This window comes from Passer montanus, unplaced genomic scaffold (genome assembly GCF_014805655.1).
Source record: "Passer montanus isolate IOZ18808 unplaced genomic scaffold, ASM1480565v1 scaffold49, whole genome shotgun sequence".
In the NCBI taxonomy this organism is placed as follows: Eukaryota; Metazoa; Chordata; class Aves; order Passeriformes; family Passeridae; genus Passer; species Passer montanus.
The window spans coordinates 6,422,088-6,440,743 of NW_024369818.1; the positions used below are offsets into that span (position 1 = coordinate 6,422,088).

Sequence of the window (18,656 nt, forward strand, 5' to 3'; positions counted from 1 at the left end):
TCTGCTATACTGGGAGTTAGCTTTACCTTTCAAAATTATCAGATTAATTTCATATTGTACTTTTATGTAATCCACAGTTTTTTCTTTAACTGTCTTGTGTGTAGAGTGATTTCAAATTAAAGTGGGTATTATAAAAAAGTAGATGTCTGGTAATGATAAACTGATGTGATTTTGGTGAGGGGCTTCCCTGTGTTTATCCTCAGCTAAGAATATTTCATGTATTTCAGCTCTGCCTCTAAAGTAACTGTAGTTCAAGGCATTAATATTTCATGAGGCATAAATGGTTCCCCTTTAGGAAAAGTAAAAGCAGTTTTTCCTGTTTGTGAAATTTCCACATTGCCAAGAACAAGAAAGCTTTCGAAACACTATCTTTGCTGCTTGCAGAGCTTCACTGCCTTATAGGGTCTGAATCCCTGGATTCACGCTGGGGGCGGGCTGGGAATGCTGGTTTTCCTCCTTCTGGGTGATTCTGGGAGGCCTGCAAATGATGTCATGGTACATTTTAGGCTACAATAACAGGAAATCATCAAGTGTTTACACTGGCAGACTGGGCTGTGATGTGATTTTCCTCCTCTTCCTCTCTGCCCCCCCCCACCCACCTCGCCCCTGCCATTGACTTCCTTGATATATCTGCTTCCTCTGATTAAAATACTACAAGGTGGCAACACTGAAGGAGGAAAAAGGGAAGTGGGGGAGGGAGACAGAAAGGCATATTTTAAAAAAGGATGATTCCCCTCAAATCACTGACAGAGAGCACAGTGCTCCCTCTCTGGCCCCACACATTTTGTTAGTGCAGTTGCACAGAAACGCGTCAGAAACTGGCCTGCTGAGCAACTGGAGGATGGACCGCTCCCAGCTGAGACATGAAAAAGAAACTCTCCCCTCCTAGAACAGATGAGTCACAGAAAAGATCTCCCTGGCAAAGTTTTCTTTGAATTTTCCTGCTGCACAGCCACATCTAAAAATATATGCCATGGGTTGATGGACTTCAAGGAGGAGAAGCCCACATTTTCAGGGCTTGGGTCAGAGCAAGGATGCAAGTGACTTTTACCCAGAGACTGTATCACAATCTGTAGCAAACACCAGTTTTCAGTTTCAGTTTCAGAGACAAGGGAGGGTGCTAGGGTTCAGGTCCTGCTTGTACCAGTGAGGCACAGCATGAACGTTAGACATTGTGTCCTTCCCAACCTGTTAATACAAAGGCAAGGAGGAGGAAGGTGTAAGGTGGTATCCAGAAGACAAGGGATTCCAATTTGGTAAAACAGACTAATTGGCTCCAGGGTAGTTCACATTTCCTTGACTTTACAGAACCTGCCATTAGCTCAGTTTGTTAGAGCATGGTGCTAACAGCATCAAGGTGGTGTGCTGGATCCCCAGTGGGCCATTCTCTTGGGAGTTGGACATGATGATCCTTGTGGGTCCCTTCCAACTCAGAATATCCTGTGATTCTGTGATATGCTTCCAGCTCATTGCTATTGCACTGGGTTAGCAGAGTGCACACAAGTAGCTCCAAGTTGGAGGAACATTAAGGAGTACCTGGAAGGGGCTAACTCTAGAGCAGATATCAGCATTTTGCAGGAGCTTATGGAGCATGTCTCATTTGCAGCAGTGTGGAAGGGAGTCTGAGATGAGAAAGACTGCAAATATTGAAGAAGATTTCTGTAAATTAAAATATGTAAAATAAGCACACACCAGGGATCTCAGTGCCCTGAGCTGGAGGACCACGACTGCAAGAATGATCAGCTCCCAACTGACCCTGAAATTGTGCAGGATCTGCTTGTCCAGATGGATTTCCACAAATGTAATGGGCCTGATGGGATTCAACCAAGAATTCTCAGAGCTGCTGATGTCATTGCAAAGCCCCTCTCCATGATTTTTGAGTGTCTTGGGAATTTGGAGAGGTGCCAGCTGACTGAAAGCTGGTGAACATTGTCCTGATTTTCAAGAAAGACAAGCAAGAGGACCCTGGAAGCTGCAGGCTGGTCAGTCTCACTTCAGTACCCATTAAAATAATGGAAGATATTATTCTGGGAGGTGTTGAAAAACACCTGGAGGACAATTCAGGCATCAGTCACAGGCAGAATGGCTCCATCAGGGAGAAGTTTTGATTGTCAAACATGTTTCCTTCTATGACAGAGTAGCACACCTAGTTGATCTAGGAAATACAACTGATGTAATCTTTTTGGACTTCAGCAAAGCTTTTGATACTGTCTCTCACAGTATCCTCCTGGATAAAATGTCCAGCATACAGCTGAATAACCACGTTATGAGATGGGTGAGCAGCTGGCTCACAGGTTAGGCACAAAGAATTGGAGTGAATGGGGCAGCATCAGGCTGGAGACCTGTCACTGGTGGGGTTCCACAGTGCTCCATCCTTGGCCCAGTTCTCTTCAACATTAAAAAATCAGATGCAGGACTTGAAGGAATACTAAGTAACCTTGACAATGATAATAAATTGTGAGCAGCTGTTGACTCCCTCTAAGGCAGCGAGGCCCTGCAGAGTCCTGGACAAATTAGAGAAGTGGGCATTTACCAGCTCCATGAAGTTTAGAAGGGCCAGATTCTGCACTGGAACAGAGCAGCCCTGGCTGTATGTACAGACCGGGAACAAGAGGCTGGAGAGCAGTGCTGGGGAAAGGGACCTGGGGATCCTGGACAATGGCAAGTTGAATCTGAGCCAGCAGATTCAGCAGCCAGGAAGGCCAATTGTGACCTGGGGGGCATCAGGCACAGCATCACCAGCTGGGCATGGGAGAGATTGTCCTGCTCTGCTCTGCAATTTCTATGGTCTATGTTTTCTCCATTTATGCAGCATCAGCAACACTGACAGTTCAAATTATGCTGAGAAATCTCCCAAATAGAGATGAGCTTGAAACACTCACTAAAGTAAAACTACTAGGGTATGGAAAGTCTTTCTAAGAGTACCATGGCTCTGTTCAGTGCATTTAGAAATTGCAGGTTTCCAGTTCATAAAGCTCAAGAACAGGCAGACAGGAAACCTTTTAGAAAAAAATACAGCCAGAGGGGCTTACACTTTGCATCTATGATGCAACTGCAAAGTGCAATTTACAGCAGTTAGCAGAAGGAACAGGAACCATGAAGATGTGATTTCACCACTCCAAGTTACTCAAATAGTTATTTACTATCAGTGACAAGTTGATACAAACTGCATTAAAACCATGGGTGCTTTGGCTTCATCATTACTGATGATGTTATTACCTGAGGCATCTAATCAGGACTGTGAGAGAAAGATCATCACAGCAATGCTTACACATTTATCTCTCAGCATGAGTCTACCCTGGTCCAGAATAAATGGGAAGAGTTTGCTCCAACCAGGTACCTGGGATCTTAAGCCCACTTAAATAGGTACTTCACTCCCAGACACACTCAAAATGAAGCACAATCTCACATGTTTTGCTGAATGAGGGGTTGAGGCTTTCCTCTCTTTAATAATCCCAAAGATAAATTGTAAGGGTTCACCCACTGGTAAATTGTGCAGACCAATTACCTCATTTTTGGGAATCAGATTCTCCAGGGCAGTGGTAACAGCACCAGGCCTGTCTGAGTTCAAAATTCATTTGGATAATTGTCTCAGGAGTTGGATTCAGTGGTCCTTGTGGGTCCCTTTAGACTCACTGCATTCTATAATTCTATAATTACCAGCTCCCCAGCAGGGCCAAAGGAGTCCTAAGCACAGAAAAGCCAAAGCCCCTTCCTTTCCTGGGCTGCACTGGAGTCATCAGGGAACCACACCACAAACTGCAATCAGGGAACCACACCACAAACTGCAGCAGGGCTTCTCCCTTATCATTCACTGCTCCTCTTGCTGGGAAACGCACAGCTAAGAGACTCCATGGGACAGAGAAGGGAAGGACTCTCACCTTCTGGGCAAAGCCATGTTGCCAAGCACAGGCCCCATTTCCCCATCACTTCTGTACTGTATGAAGCTCTGTTGATGTTTTCCAGTGAGGAGCAACTCCTCATGCTTCCACACTGGGGAGTGCTGGGAACATGAAAAAGGAGGGGGAGCTGTGTTTATTCCATGTCAGTTCAAGTCAGCAGGACTGGTCAGCATGTGTGAAGTAATTTTTTACTGAAAAATAAAACTTAAATTATCTTGTATACAGATTATTTTACTTTCTAAACAAAATAATCTTAGCACATCATTCTGCTATATAAATAACAGGAAGACTATCCAGTTAAAAGGGGAATATTCCTAATTTATATCTATGCCTCAAATAATTAAATTATATTAAAATGGTATTGAGTCATGTAGATTATGTACTTTTGGAGCCAAAAAACTCCCATGTAGGTATTTTGGCTAGTAGCCTAGTGACTTTGTTACATAAAAGTCAAGAACTGGTGAAGGGCCTTGAGGGGAACCTGGACAAGCAGAGCTGAAGCCAGTTTGTTCAGCCTGGAGGAGACTGAGGGGAAACCTCAATCAATTTACAACTTCCTCATGAGGAGAAGAGGAGGAGCAGGATGATCTCTTCCCTTTGGTGACCAGGGAGAGGACACAAGGGAATAGCCTGGCAATGTGTTAGGGGAGGTTTAGGTTGGATATCAGAAAACAGTTCTTCACCAAGAAGCGTGCTTGCCCCACCTTGAGTACTCTGTGCTGTTTTGGGCATCCAAAGGAGGGCCAGGTGGAAGGGGAGAGGTCTGGAGGGGAAGCCTTAGGAGTGGCTGAGGTCACTTTGTTCAGCCTGGAGGAGACCGAGGTCAGACCTCATTGTGTTCTTCACCATCTTCGTGAGGGGAAGTGGAGGGGCAGGTACCAATGTCTTCCCTCTCGTGACCAGTGACTCGAGGAAATGGCACGAAGCTGAGTCAGGGGCCGTTTAGGCTGGCTGTTAGGAAAAGACTTTTCACCCAGAGAGTGGCTGGGCCCTGGAACAGGCTCCCCAGGGGAGCGGTCACAGCCCCGAGGCTGACAAAGCCCAAGAAGCATTTGGACACCAAACATTATGGGGCACACGGTGCGGCCGTAGGGGACGGCCCTGTGCCTTCCCGCAAGGCTTCCCTCGCCCTGATCCAGGACACGCCGTCCCTCAGCTCCCCGCCTGCACAAGGGCAGAACGCCTCGCCCCGAGCCCTGCAGCCCCCGCGGGCCGGGCTCGCCTCAGGCGGCCGCGCCCACAGCGAGCGGCGGGCGCGGGAAGCGGAAGCGGCGCGGGAGGCGGGCAGGGCCGGGGGGCGGCCCGCGCGGGCCCGGCCTGCAGCCGCGGGCGGCCGAGCGCGTCCCCGGCCCGCAAGCGGCTGAAGCCGCTGCAGACGGTGGTGGCGTGGAGGGGCCGGGCGGAGTGGGACCAGGTGATGGTGGGGCTGTACTGCGGGGACAGCCGGCTGCAGCAGGACGCGCTGGACCGCGTCTCGGCGTGGAAGAGCCGGTACGGGCCGCGCGCCGCGGGCGGGCAGCGGGGCGGGTCTGGGGGCCGCCCCTGCGTCCCCGGAGCCGCCGCTCTGTGCCCTCAGGCCGGTCCTGGGCCCGGGGGCGGCCGGGGAGACGGAGCAGCTCCCCGCCGGGGCTGTGGGGCTGTGCGGGCAGGCCGGGCAGGCCGCCCCTTCTGCTGGGCCCCTTCTGCTGGGCTCCCTCATTGCGGGAGGCTGCGGGCACGCAGCTTATGCCAGCAGCACGGAGCAGGGGGACAGAGACCCTGCGTGGCCGCTGATTTATCGAGGCAGTGAGCATATCCAATCCAAATTGCCTCTGCTGCATCCTACACAAGACCTAGTTAAAGACTAGTTAAAGTCTGTGTGCTTGGTGTATCAGTAAATATTCATTTAACCTGTGCTTAGGAGTAACTGTGTAACCGCTCTGTTCCAATAGAACCGTTCTGGAAAGAGCCTTTGATGCTGTCTCAGCATGCCATTTCTTAGGCTGTTATGTAGCACAGAGCACAAACGTAGTGGGAAAGCTGCCCTTTTAACAGGGTGAGTGTATTTGTGTGAGCCTCCTCACCTGGTTTTCCTTTGCCTCCAGGTATGGTCAAAAAATGCCTCTTGCAGTGGACTCCACGGCAGAACTGATTCGCTGTAAGGTGCTCGATTCATCTGGCAGATTGAAGTCACACGAGCTCATCCTCTCTTATGGGCTGGCTCTTGTAAGGTAAGGGCTCTCAGGACCCTTGTGCTTTGACAGAAAGACATGGACAGATGTCATTATTCCACTGTCTGAGTTCACATTGCATCTCTGGGACCACAGGGTTATATAGTACACGGGGAGTTTGTCTCTGGAGTTCCAAGTTTCTCTGCAGCTCTTCATAGTAATTTATTTTTTCTGTAACCTGCATGCAGATTTGTCAACTTGATCACAGAGAGGAAACAGAAGATGGTCAACATTCCTCTGAGACAATTAGCGAAAGAGGTAACTATTTAATAAGAGTTAATTTGATAATTTACAGGTTATTAACAACACTGAGTGAATGAAATTCTGGGGTGGGTCATTCTTTTGTAACCAAAGTAACAGATATAGATGCTTGTTTATTCCAGCTGCAAAGTTTTAGACAGGTTTATTGCAACTGGATCTAAAACTTTGCTCTTTGAAGTCACAATAAGAGTAACAAAGGCTGATGATCATTAAAGGTTTTTGCATCACATGTGATCAAAAGTCTTGATTTACACGTGTGTAGTCCCACTTGACATACTGTCACACGTTTTTCCTTTCTTGGCGACTGGGATAGGAAAAAGAACTAAATCTGTGGTTTGTAAATCCTAGTTTTTGACAAGCAAGGCTGTACATAAAAAACACTCACATTTGCAGGTATTTTCATCTCGTGTCTCTTTCTTCAGGTGAGCTTTTCCACTCATGTGTGGAGGAGGAAAGGTTCAAGCTGTAATTGTAGTAGCAGGACCAACTTGAGTCCTTTTACTGCCAACTGCACTGAACACCTTACCTGGGACTGAACAAGTTTTGACAGTGAAGGACAGAGAGTGTTTGAGACTTTTCTGTATATGTTTGGGTCCCTGTGTGAGAATGATGAATTTATTTTTATTTTGTCCTGGGTTTTTGAGAAAAGTTACACTTCTCACTTTTTAAAACTAATCAAGCTTAAAAGCAAAGGTCTTACATAGTTAAAGGTAGCTGTCCTCAGGAAAGTTGCAAAAAACTGCATGCAAATTACAGTGTAAATTTCAGTATTATATGTGATATTATTTGTGTCTTTGATACATAGTTATCCAGAATGCCTCACCCATTTAAATATAGTTTAAGTGCTTCTCAGTTACATTAAATTACATGTAACACCTCTGTCTAAAAAGAAATCTCTTGTTGCATGTAACACTGAAGGACCTAAACTCTAAAATACAAGTATTTGTACGGATCCTACACAGAGCTGGGGGATCTTGGCAGGGGAGCTACAGCACAGCAGTGGCCAGGAAGGTGCTGTTCCCACCTGGTGGGGGCTCTCTGCAGCAGGGTGATGCAGTGGGAGCAGAGGGCTCAGTGCTGGCTGCTGTTGCAGGTGGACATCCCCGTGTGGGTGGTGGATCTCCGGCACGAGCTGACGCACGGGAAGCTGCCGCGCCTGGCGCTGTGCCGCAAGGGTGAGTGCCACCAGCAGCTGCCACTGGGAGGGGTGGCCTGAGGCACGCCTTGGGGGGCAGTGCCAGAGCTGCAGGACCTGAGGGGAGCACCCCTGCCTCTGTTTTGGGGTGCTGCAGGACAGGCAGCGTGCTTGTCCTGGCAGGGAGAGTTGTGCTATCACGCTGAGAGGATTTGCCGCTGCCCTGGCAGGATAGCTGAGCTGTGTCCTGTGGCTCCAGGTTGTGTTCCTCACAGGGCAAGTGTTCAGAGGCTTTCTCTATCCCTGAAACAACAGCTATCCTACTTGAAACAGCTGGTTGCAACAGTTTGGTGCTTTTTCTTTTTTACAGCACAGGAAGTTTGTCTTGGTAATACGTAAAAGCTTTTCCTGATGGTTTAGTGATACCTAAGACTCTTTAAAAATCCCATTTAGGGAGAAATGTGGGTACTGCAAGCCTGAGTGAATGACCAGCTCATAGCATTTGAAGAGACTCCTGGAAATTTTGGGTTAAGGCTTAAGAATCCAGTTAAATAATCTTCAGCATGGTCCTCAGATTGAATTGGGAAAATGCTGATTAAAGTAAAGGCATTTTCTTTCCATTCTATTTATTGTATGCGTAGTGTAGTCCCTGCACAAAAAAAAAAATCTGTTATTGTTTTAGATGCTGTGTTAACCATGGTGATACTAAAGTATTGACTCATTTTCCCATCAGAATGCCACTGCAGCAACCTACTTGCTGCTTAAATTTGACCTACATTGAGCAAGGTGCAGTGCCATAGCAGTGTCCAATCTTTTTTTTTTCCCCCCAAAAAAATGATGAGTAGTTACCATGTCCGTGATACTGGATTGGGTTTCTTCTCCCCCTGGTTTCTTTCTGGAGGTTGGTTTGGGGGGTTTTATTTGTTTGTTTGGTTTTTTTTAACTTGTTCACATTTTCATTAATGAAGTCTTTTTGTGTTTTCAGGGTTCATAACTGGTTAATAGAATTTATTTTTATAATACAAGCTAGCAATATGCCACCTATTACTTTTTGCCATAACAAAGGAATCCTCACTGAGATATTTTCTGTTCTCTGTTAGGTTGTGATGTTGTGCTGGACTGGCTAAGAAAGATGTATTGGAGCCGTCAGCTGGGCAATAACTTGTGTGAAGAAGATGAGAATGAGGAAGAAGAGCAGGAAGAGGTGGAAGCAAATGCAGATGTGGATGGTGATGCATGGGAGATGCAAACCCCACAGCGTGAGGCTTGTCAGAAGCACAAGGAATTCCATGGTAGGTGTTCCTAGAACAACAGCGGATACAAGGATTGGATATGCTAAAGAAAGCAGTTTCAATGTGTCATCATCTAGCATAAAGATATACTTTCAGCTCAGGTTTTGGGATTCCTCTTTGGGTTTTGGTGGATTCCTGGTGTTGACTGACTGGTTTGGTAGTATTTCTCCAAATTTTTGCACTTTGTGAATTGCTGTGGTGCTGCTGCAATTGATGCTAAATGCCAACTACGAGGAATACAAATATGCATCAGAACATAAAACTGTGCATGGGAGCAATTTCTTCCTACTAATCTAGGAATTTGGTTTTTATTTGTCTGTGTTTATCCAACTTACTTGTCTCTGGCTACTATTAGTGATAAAATATAGAGATCATGGTTCAGCCCCACTTGAGAAAATTCATGTTGCTGGAGAAGTCTGGGAGTTTTGGGAGCCTTCAGTGCATTGTCTCAACAGAATTGCTGGCTTCATTTCACCAATGCCTTCCTTGAGTGTAAATTTAGCAAAACTAAGCAGCTTCCTTAGATACAAAATTCCCTCACATAGCTGATCTTCTGCTTAAATTATATATTTATGTTTATTTCTAGAAAAAGTCAGAGATGTTCTGACATCTTACAAGAATGAGCAATTCCGGGTAAGTGCACTCTGATCAACACTCTCAGTAATTCTCTTTCCTTTTTTGGGCAATATGTTTTCTCTCCTTTGTTGCCTTAGTTCCTTGCTCAGATCTGTCTGCTAGGGTTGTCATACATGGCTTGCCAAAGGAAAACTTCACTACAGAGAACAAGGAATTTGGGGCTCTGACTGCTCCTAATGTGGGCACTTTGTTCAGGTTTATACAGGAGATCTGTTCAGGTTTATAAAGGAGATCTGTGCTTATTGGAGATTCCAAGAAAGAGGAACATTTGTGAACTTTTTCAGGTACTGGTGATGAAGTACAGGTGGCATGTGCATCTTCTTGTCATAGCAATATTGTCTTTGTCATGGGAGTGTATTTTCTGTTAATGCTTGAATTTTTCCTTCACTCAGGTTATGCAGGCTATGCCATCTCTTTCAAAGTCTCGAGAACTGTGGTCTGATTCCTCTTCGGAATTGGACTGGATTTTGGCTAAGATCAAAGACCTGATGCAGGAAAACAGGTATGTCACTGATAAAGAGCTGAGGTGAAAGATATGATGCTGAACTGGGCTGTAGACCTATTAAATTGCCTTTTCATACTGTCCTGTAGCTGATCATGGAGAAAGCCTTTAGTGGCTCTTTGAGGACTGAGTTGTTGATGTGTGCTAATGAGCAATGGTGCTTGTGCCAGATGGTCTCCAAGGTGTGGTCCCAGACTTAGTGATGCTGGCCCCAAGGCATGCAGCATCTTCAGTGTCTTCAAAAGCTCCCAAAAAAACCTCTCAGGGTTGAGCTCTTCAAAAGCTCAATCCTGTAGAGATTTTGATTTCACAGGAACCTTTGGAGTTCTTCAAAACTGCAGGGCAATACTTGGCATTTTCTATATTTTTTTATCTTTCTATTACTGCAGAGCCTCTAGGACCCTAGTGTGTTGAGACTTCCTTATTACCATATAATTTTGCATGGAGATCTTGACCTGCTTTGAGAAATCTAAATGGTGTAACTGCAGAGGGGAGAGAGTATCATGTTACAGATAACAGCTGTAACTCCTGATGTTTTGAATATAAATATATATGCCATACAAGAACAGCATTACCAGGTCTCTCAAACAAATAATTCTCCACTCCCTCCTCACAGTTCCAGGTGTTTGGCAGTCAGACTTGTTTCAGAGCTGGGGCAGGTGGTGTTTTGATAAAGGAATAAGTAGCAGTAATAAGTCTCTCTCTGCTCTAGGGCAACAGTGGCTGAAGCTCTTCTCAGTGATGGCTTTCTCATCCCAAAGATGGATTGTCTGAAGATGCTAAATATCAAGTACGAAAGTGAGTGTTTTATGCATCACCCAAGTAGAAAATCACAGCTTTTCTTATGCTATGTTCTTATGTTTTCTTATGGTGTTATGACCAAGTCTGGTCTTTTTTCCTCATTATATTGTAATCTGTAATTGGCTGCATATTTTTTGTATCTCTAGAACCCCTTATGGCCATGCTTAGCTACTGCTTTTGCATAAATCTCCTGGGATGGAAGGATAGCTCTTCAGCACTGAATATCTAGCCAAAACATCTTTCAAAGCTTGCATCTCTACCCTCTTCTGCAATACTTGCTGATTTCAGGAACTCACACTAGTTTCTCTTCTGCACTGAAGATATGAAGCAAATCAAAATGGATGGGGTTTTTTGAGCCTCATTCACCAGCTGCATCTTAGTTCCAAGCTGCTGCCCATATTGGAGTTGCATTTATTGTTTGCAAGAGAACTAGGCACCTAGAAGGAATGAAAATAAATGAATTCCCTGTTTCACAGCCAAAGAACTTTCCAAGAAAGATTCTCAAATTTCTATGATGATATAATTGCAGAAAAATTTTAAAGCTTCTTGATTTTATGTTGCTTTGCTCAATGAACCTTCTCTTTGCAGTATTTTTTTAGATAGAGTAGCTCTTAGTTATGTGTGAAATAAACTGAAACTGGAAAGGGATTAGCAAAACAGATAGATCTTCCTGTGTTACTAATTTCCGTGTGCTAATTATCAAATTACTAATTATATTACTTGCCTAGCATAAGAAAAATAATAGTTTCATTGAGGACTTCAGGAAATATCCTGGAATCAGTGATCTGAGAACAAACCTCTTTAGTTTGAAGCAAGTGTCACACCTGTATTTCATAAAAAATTGTAGAGCACAAATTTCTGGCTTGTCTGATTAATTTTTTTCTTCTTATTGCAGCAAATAAAGAGGTAGGGCAATTCAAAATTCCCCCAGTATTTTACTGCTTTTGGCAGCCTTTGCTGTCAGGCCTCCTGACACGGAATTTTACACAAATCCTAATAGAGAAAATGTTTGTAGAGCTGAAGGAATGTTCTGACTCTTCAGAACTCCGGCCTCATTTCTTGATCAACTGGATTTCTGAGTTGCTGACTGGCATTGCCAAAGTCAACGCTGGTGAGTGTGTCTGCAACTTCTGTGCTTAGAAAAGCATAAGAGTTTCTTCTGTACTAGTGTAAAACTGGACTAGAAAAGTGGTGGGACCTTTATACATAAAGTGCAGGAGCCTAATGAGTACAGTTTGTCATGTGAACAAAAAGCTTTTATTGTGGCATTTCTTGGACTTTTCACCTGCACCTTGTGCACATCATGTATTTCTGAGCACAAAATTGAAATTGTTATTGATAAGTTTGCTGCAGCTTCCTCAAGATAGGAAAAGCAAATCTCTCACAGGAAAGATCAGGCCATTAAGTGCTAATTTCTCCAGATATCAATCCTTGTAGGAAATAACATCCTTATATGCTATCTGCTACTGTTACATGTGGTGTGTTATGAGATCCCTGTTCCCAGTTCTTTTCTTCCTTAACAGAAACCTGCCTTTATAAGATACTAAATAGTCTTGCTGTCTTTTATTGATCCTATTGCAGGATTTTTATGCCTTCTAAACTTACACACAAGTAATATTTTGTTTTTAGTAAGATACTAAATAGTCTTGCTTTATTGATCCTATTACAGGATTTTTATGCCTTCTAAACTTACACACAAGTAATATTTTGTTTTTAGTTCCTGACTCTTTAGAACTGGTAAAATTGGCAGACTGTATGTTTCATTCCAGAGATGGGCACTAAAGGGCCTTAGGGCCTTGATTATTCAGTGTCACAGGTTTCTGCTAACAGGGTTTTTATACTGTGACATTGCATCCTTGCAGAGGTTTGCACCCCTTAAATTTGGTGCCTCTTCTGGTCTGGCTCAGAGATTTTGCTCTGGTCTGCACAAAGATTTTGGCAGTATCTCAGGCAGTCATAGGTTAAAATTTGGTGCTTTCAGTCAGTGCTGAGCATATCTGTGATGTACCAAGATCCCTGAATGCTGCTGGCTCCCAGCTGTGAAATCCTCTGTTTGCAGAGCTACCTGGAATGATACTGGGTCCCAGATGCAGTACACTGCATTTATTTGGCATAATTCTGTTCAAACACACCTTGTGGCTTTCCTGTCTGCTGTGACATGCACAGGGCCAGCGTGGCAATGTCTGCACTGCCTTGTGGTCAGGTCTGGTGGAGCCACCTGAGCTGTCCATGTGTTGTCAAGTCCTTTGTAACAACCTTGATGTTGTATTTGGTTGGCACATCTGGTTGTGCACTTGGGTTAAAATATCAGCTTATTTGAGGATGGGTTCTAGTAAAAATGCAGAGGGATGAAGGGTATATTTTCTATGAGTTTTAAGCACCCTGTTGTTTTGATTATCTTCTTTGAAGGGAAGAAAAAGCAACAGTGTAACAAGCAGGTGTCTGTGAAGGAGCTGTTCCTCCATAAAATTCCTTTGCAGTGGATAAGAGTGACTGACAGCTGCTTGCAAGCTCCCTGCTGGGCAACCCCACATCTTCTTCAGCTGTAAGTTTGATGCTGTGACCTAGAAAAGGAACAGCAAACAGTGCTCTGCAACAGCTTTGGTTCCCATGTGATCTGCTGAGCTATAGCTGCATTCCCTTGCCTTTCTTTGCATCTTGTAGAAATTGTAACAGGTGCATGTAAAGCCATGCTTGGTGCTATTCACCTCCCCATTGATTACACACAAAGAAGGAAAAGAATTTCACAGGACTGCACCTTTCAAATGAAAGCAGAAGTTATCTGGGGAGGTATTTAAAGAAGCAACCTGTTCAGAAGCAAAGTGACTTGGTAGAGATGTGACCTCATTGAGGTGATAAGAGTTCACCACAGCTCCTAACTTCTGTACAAGTAAAGCTAACTTCAGTACAAGAAAACAGTAAAGCAGTAATTCAGTTAGAAGTATCCCAAGTCCTTAATTTTAGTCACAGAGTATTCCACTTGCCAGGGAATAATCAGATTTTGCCTGTTAGATGAGTTATGTGAGCCAGCTGTCCTGGAGAACACAAACACTTAAAAGCAAAAAAAGCCTCCAGACGAAGATTTATCAAGCCTTTTAAGACTTTTCCATTGCCCTTTTTCCTCTCCAGGATCCTCACGATCATGAGGCCTCGCTTGTCACGCTCTGCTCGGAAGAACCTTCTCTATCTTGCTTCCATTTACACAGAAGGAGGTGCCCCTCTGTCCAGTCCAGGCCTCTCTTCAGATGGCAGTGAACAGCCAATTTATACCATAGAGAGCCTACAGTGGAGAGCCAGGCAAGAAAATCAGGTTAAAAATCAAGGGCAGACTGTAGAGCAACAAGAAGATGTGCCAGAGAGAGACAATGGTGTAGAGGAAGTGGAAGAGGAGGAAGAAGAGATGGTGACTGAAGCAAATGCTTTGGAAGGACTTGCTCATTCTGATACCATGCTGGCCATTGCTGAGAAAAGGGCAGCACTGCAAGGGTCTGCCTGGCAGATCACTGCAGGTAAAAAGTGACTAAGACAGTCTTCATCACTGACAAATGTTAATTGAAATGCAAACACATCTCAGCCCTTTGGGGCTGGCCACAATTAAACTGTATTTCCAAGTAATCTAAATGCCAAATTACTGAAAAATGTGGGTTTTCCAGTGTTTTGTTTATGTTCAGGAGTCATTTCACTTAAGCTCATAAAATACTGAGAGTGCGTTTTCCAGGAGCATGCTATTACTGTCTTTTTATTTTTTTATTAAGCTTTTCCAAGCTGTTTAAAATTTCAGTGTATCCAGTTGATGGGGCAGCATATATGCCAGCTGAGAATGGTGAAGAAAATATAAATGTTTCTTGGACTTCTGTTTGTCAGACTTGGGGGTATTTGAATGCACAGTTTGTCTGTGAACCTAAGTTCCATGCTCTGGGAAAATGGTTGTTGTGACATGGTGGCAAACAAAAGAAAGGAGCAAGACAGGGTTTTAGAAGGAATAAACAGTATATCCAGTGTTTTGTTAGCTTTGTTACAGTAGCTGTACTTTCCCATTGGGCTTGGAGGTCTCAGTAGCTAAGAATTTTGGATGAGTCATGGAAGGATTCAGACACAGGAGGAGGAAGTTGGTGGAGAGGAGTCAGAGTCAAAATGACATTTAAAGGAAAAAAAACCAGCCAGTAGAAGACTGAACTCTTGTACTTCATTCCTTGGGAAATTTTCTCAAGTAAAAAAAAGAAAAGAAAGAGACATCTTAGGTATGCTGATGTGGAGAGCTTGTTAGAACTGGATGTTTTGAGAACAGAAGCAAAAATTGTCATTTGCTTCTGTGACATTGGTGCAGGTCATTTGCTGAATGGCTGAGTTGCAAGGGGCAGAATTTGGGGACTGGGGGAGGGTGATCTTGTGTTTCAAAAATCTCTTTGGGAAACTCAGACTTCTTGGTTTTGTACTGTTTTCATCTAGATGAAGTACGATGGAAAGACTTTCCTCTTGGGAAGCTCCCAGGGCAGACAGATGACCCTGATGGTCTCATGTTGGATAATTATTCTATGATGTCCCTGCTTGATCAGCCAGTGAGGGATGAGTGGAAGCCTCCCAATACAAAGTGAGTAATGGTGTGGGTGGGACTTTGCCCCTCAACCATGAAATGCATTTCTCTCTCTGTGCCTTTTACTATACCATGTGAAAAATTAGGGATGAGATTTCCTTTTTACTTCTATTTAAATAGTTTGACTCAAATATCTACTGTTGTCTCTCAACCTAACCCTAATGGTATCCTTTGAGCACACCATCTTCTAATATTGCTATCTTCACTCCTACTCTTTTTTAGAAGAAACCATTCCAAGCATTATGAAATCCTGCTGTTTAGCAGGTATCAGCACAGCCCCAGCAGGCTTGAAAATTGAATTTTCTATTACCTGGGGCTTTGTTCTTCAATGTGTTGGCAGTGCCCAGTGACCTTTTAGAGCTGTAGCTAGTAATTTAGAGCTGCAGATCTGACCTCAGTAAAGAAACACAGATTGTCCTGGAAATAACAGGGGCATTCTATAAAACTTTAGTCAATTACCTTTGTTACTAAATGAAGCTCATTGGAGATGTTTTAATAGGGTCATTATTTCACACTTTTATGTCATAGGAACTTGAATATTGTAAGCTGTCAGTTTCATCACATACATATAAACCCATCTCCTATTATTTTAATCCAAGAAATGCTTCAGAATGTGAATGAATTGTAGTTATTTTCCTTAACACTCGATTGGACAACCTTCTAACACTGATTCCTTTCTGTAGTTGGTGGGCCCAATCTGTTAGCAATGTGAAGAACTGAGCATCATGCAGCCTGGGCTATTTCACTGAAGAAATCTTGCACATGTTCATACTTTCACATATTCAGAGTTGTGTTCAGATCCCAAGCTTCCAGTTTCAAATCTGAGAAGGATTTCCATTTTTCTCCATCCTCTTGGTCGTCCTCCCTGGCATCAAATTATTGATCTTCTCTTATCAGTAACATCCTGCTCCTTTGGAGGAAGATGCCCTAGACTGCATTTTGAAATATGATTTAGTCATGGTGAGGACTGATAGTATATTAATTGTAAAAAGCTACAAGCCAGATTAATAAATTTCAGGATGTTTTTTGAACAGTGTAATGTATCATGCAACTGATATTACTAGAAAATACTCATGTAGAAAATGAGAAAGCACCTAGCAGGCCAAAAGTAACATGTGTTTGTTTCTGCATCTCTTTGTGTGGGGAAAGGGGCAGACAGTTTGTTCCACTCAGATTACAGCCTGGCAGGATGCCAAGGAAAAAAAAAAATCTTAGAAAGAAACATGATGAAAACCTGTTGTTACCACAAATAGAAAGGAGCAGAATCTAATTTATTCCTGTAGCTGTGCCTGGAAACAATCCAGGTTTCATCAGGAGTGCTACAATGGCAGCTTGTTCATTACTCTTCTTTCCCTTGCATAGCAGCTTCTCCATTTGCCAAAGGACATGTTGTGTTAGAAAGGTGGTCTGACTTCCCCAAGGCAGAAGGAAGAAGATTTTCTTGATTGCTTACATTTTCTTCTGTGTAAAAACCAGCCCACTGCTAATGTGCTTTATTCTCTTCCTCACAGCTCTGCAGAACTGAATATTCCCATGACAGGAGGATTGTTATGGACCCAGAACGAATTCCATAAAATAAAAAGTGGCCTTCAACTTTTCTGAGACAGCAGCAGAGTGCTCTGTGGCTTTTAGTATTGCACAAGTTAAGTGGCATGGAAGATCTAGTAATGGTGGTGGGAAAATAGTCACTCCAGGAGAAGTTGTTGTTGCTGTGATTTATTGATTTTTACCATGTAAAAATCAATGTTTTTTAAAGGTCTTGTGTTTTTAGTTGCATGTACAGTGACCATTGTCTTGCTTAACCAGTTGAAGCTTGCCAAATAAGAGTATTTTGGAATCCCTCCACGTTCCTTAACTTTTTCATAAATAAATACAACTGACTGAAGGCAAACCTTGCTCCTGGGTGCTGTTTCTCAGTTTTCACTCTGGGAAATGTCCTCTGGCCCTCATCAGTGAGACTGTTGATCCATTCTTATTTCATTGATGCTGATACTGTCCTGGAGGAGTGATTGTGCCAGGATAAGATTGTGCTGCAGTTTTCACCTGTCTACAATTTAACACAAAGCTTCAGGGATCAATCCTAGCTAGAGCATGTGATACATAAATATCTTTGAAATGTTTTTGTCACGATGTTTTTTCAAGTAATAGTCTTGAAGCCACTACTGTCTCTTTTTGATTGAAGTGTTTTGCTTCTGTTCATGATTTTGCTGATATTCATAACCAATACTGTGGTGTTTGCTGAGAGCTGGTGTGACTACTGCAGAAAAGGACTGAACAAGTAACTTGCTGCAAAGTTGTTGAGAAAAATGGCTTCCAATAGTTTTTCCTAAATTCAGTTTTCTTTACCTCTATTACAAGTTCTTGGAACTTAAAGAGGCTTCTGCAGTTACCTGTCAAAACCCCCAGGAGTTTAAATGTATATTTATTGCAGGACTCCTCAGTAAGAGTTTTTTTAAGTGCATCTGCTAGAGGATAAAACAGAGGCTTTCTCTGAGTCCTTCCAGGAATTTTTGGGTTTTACTAAGCATAAAGAATAACACTTTAAGGGAAGGGATACAAAAAGGGACATAAAACTTCAGCAGCACATTGCATAAGGTTGAAATGCATGTTCAGAACAGCAGCTTCATGGATGCTTTGCACTGGCTCTCAAGTAAAGGCTTAGCTAGATGGCCAGAATGTAAATATTATTTCTTTATTCCTTCTCTAGTTTTTTGTTATCCTGCTCTACACTGCAGTTGCTTGTTACCACATATCCACAAATGGAACATATGTTGCATATTTCCTTCTATAAAAACAAGCAGTGCCAATGCAAAGGAAATAAACTTTCTGTTATGAGGGATTTTTCATGGAAGCTCTTTCCCTTTCAACTATTTTTAGAAATACTTCTTTTACCCAGTAGTTAATTAGGCTTATTTAGGAAATTCTGAGTGAAAGGGATTTGTTCCTTTATTACTGCATTTAGCTGAGTATGAAATTACTTCAATTACTGTATTTTCTATTGCAAACAAGCACAACAGTTCAAATAGGGATGTGGTGCTGGCACAGACTGTACCATCTGTACCATTTTTTTACTCATTGGAGAAAGTGCATTTGGTAAAATCCTGTGCTGCTACTACTATTACTACAATGCCTTGATCAGCTGTAGTTACTGCCTTGTGTATCTGCCACTACCCCACCCAAAGAATCTGGGATTTTTTTCAATCAGCTAAAAAAAACCCCAAGAAATAACTTGGACAGACTGCAACAGTTGTTTTGAGCAAAAAAGCTTTTGGGGGGGTCTTGTCTAAAGAGGGTTGAAAAATAAAAAAACTAAAAACAAATAA

The 18,656-nt window shown here is 43.2% G+C and overlaps 1 protein-coding gene across 1 annotated transcript; it reads left to right on the forward strand.

The window, feature by feature from the left end:
• The first annotated feature begins 5,165 nt into the window (after positions 1-5,165).
• Positions 5,166-17,224, forward strand: LAS1L (LAS1 like ribosome biogenesis factor). Its single transcript, XM_039722494.1, has 13 exons — positions 5,166-5,393; positions 5,987-6,112; positions 6,301-6,370; positions 7,467-7,548; positions 8,609-8,800; positions 9,387-9,433; positions 9,829-9,938; positions 10,651-10,736; positions 11,635-11,850; positions 13,149-13,284; positions 13,869-14,248; positions 15,189-15,330; positions 16,845-17,224. The coding sequence occupies exons 1-13, from the start codon at positions 5,320-5,322 to the stop codon at positions 16,933-16,935; spliced, it is 1,752 nt and encodes a 583-aa protein (XP_039578428.1). The 5' UTR covers positions 5,166-5,319; the 3' UTR covers positions 16,936-17,224.
• The last annotated feature ends 1,432 nt before the right edge of the window (positions 17,225-18,656 follow it).

Coding starts and splice junctions, on each gene's coding strand:
- LAS1L (XM_039722494.1), top strand. CDS start 5,320: ATGGTGGGGCTGTACTGCGGGGACAGCCGGCTGCAGCAGGACGCGCTG. Junction 6,371..7,466: donor TGAGACAATTAGCGAAAGAG/GTAACTATTTAA, acceptor CTGCTGTTGCAG/GTGGACATCCCCGTGTGGGT. Junction 13,285..13,868: donor ACCCCACATCTTCTTCAGCT/GTAAGTTTGATG, acceptor TTTCCTCTCCAG/GATCCTCACGATCATGAGGC.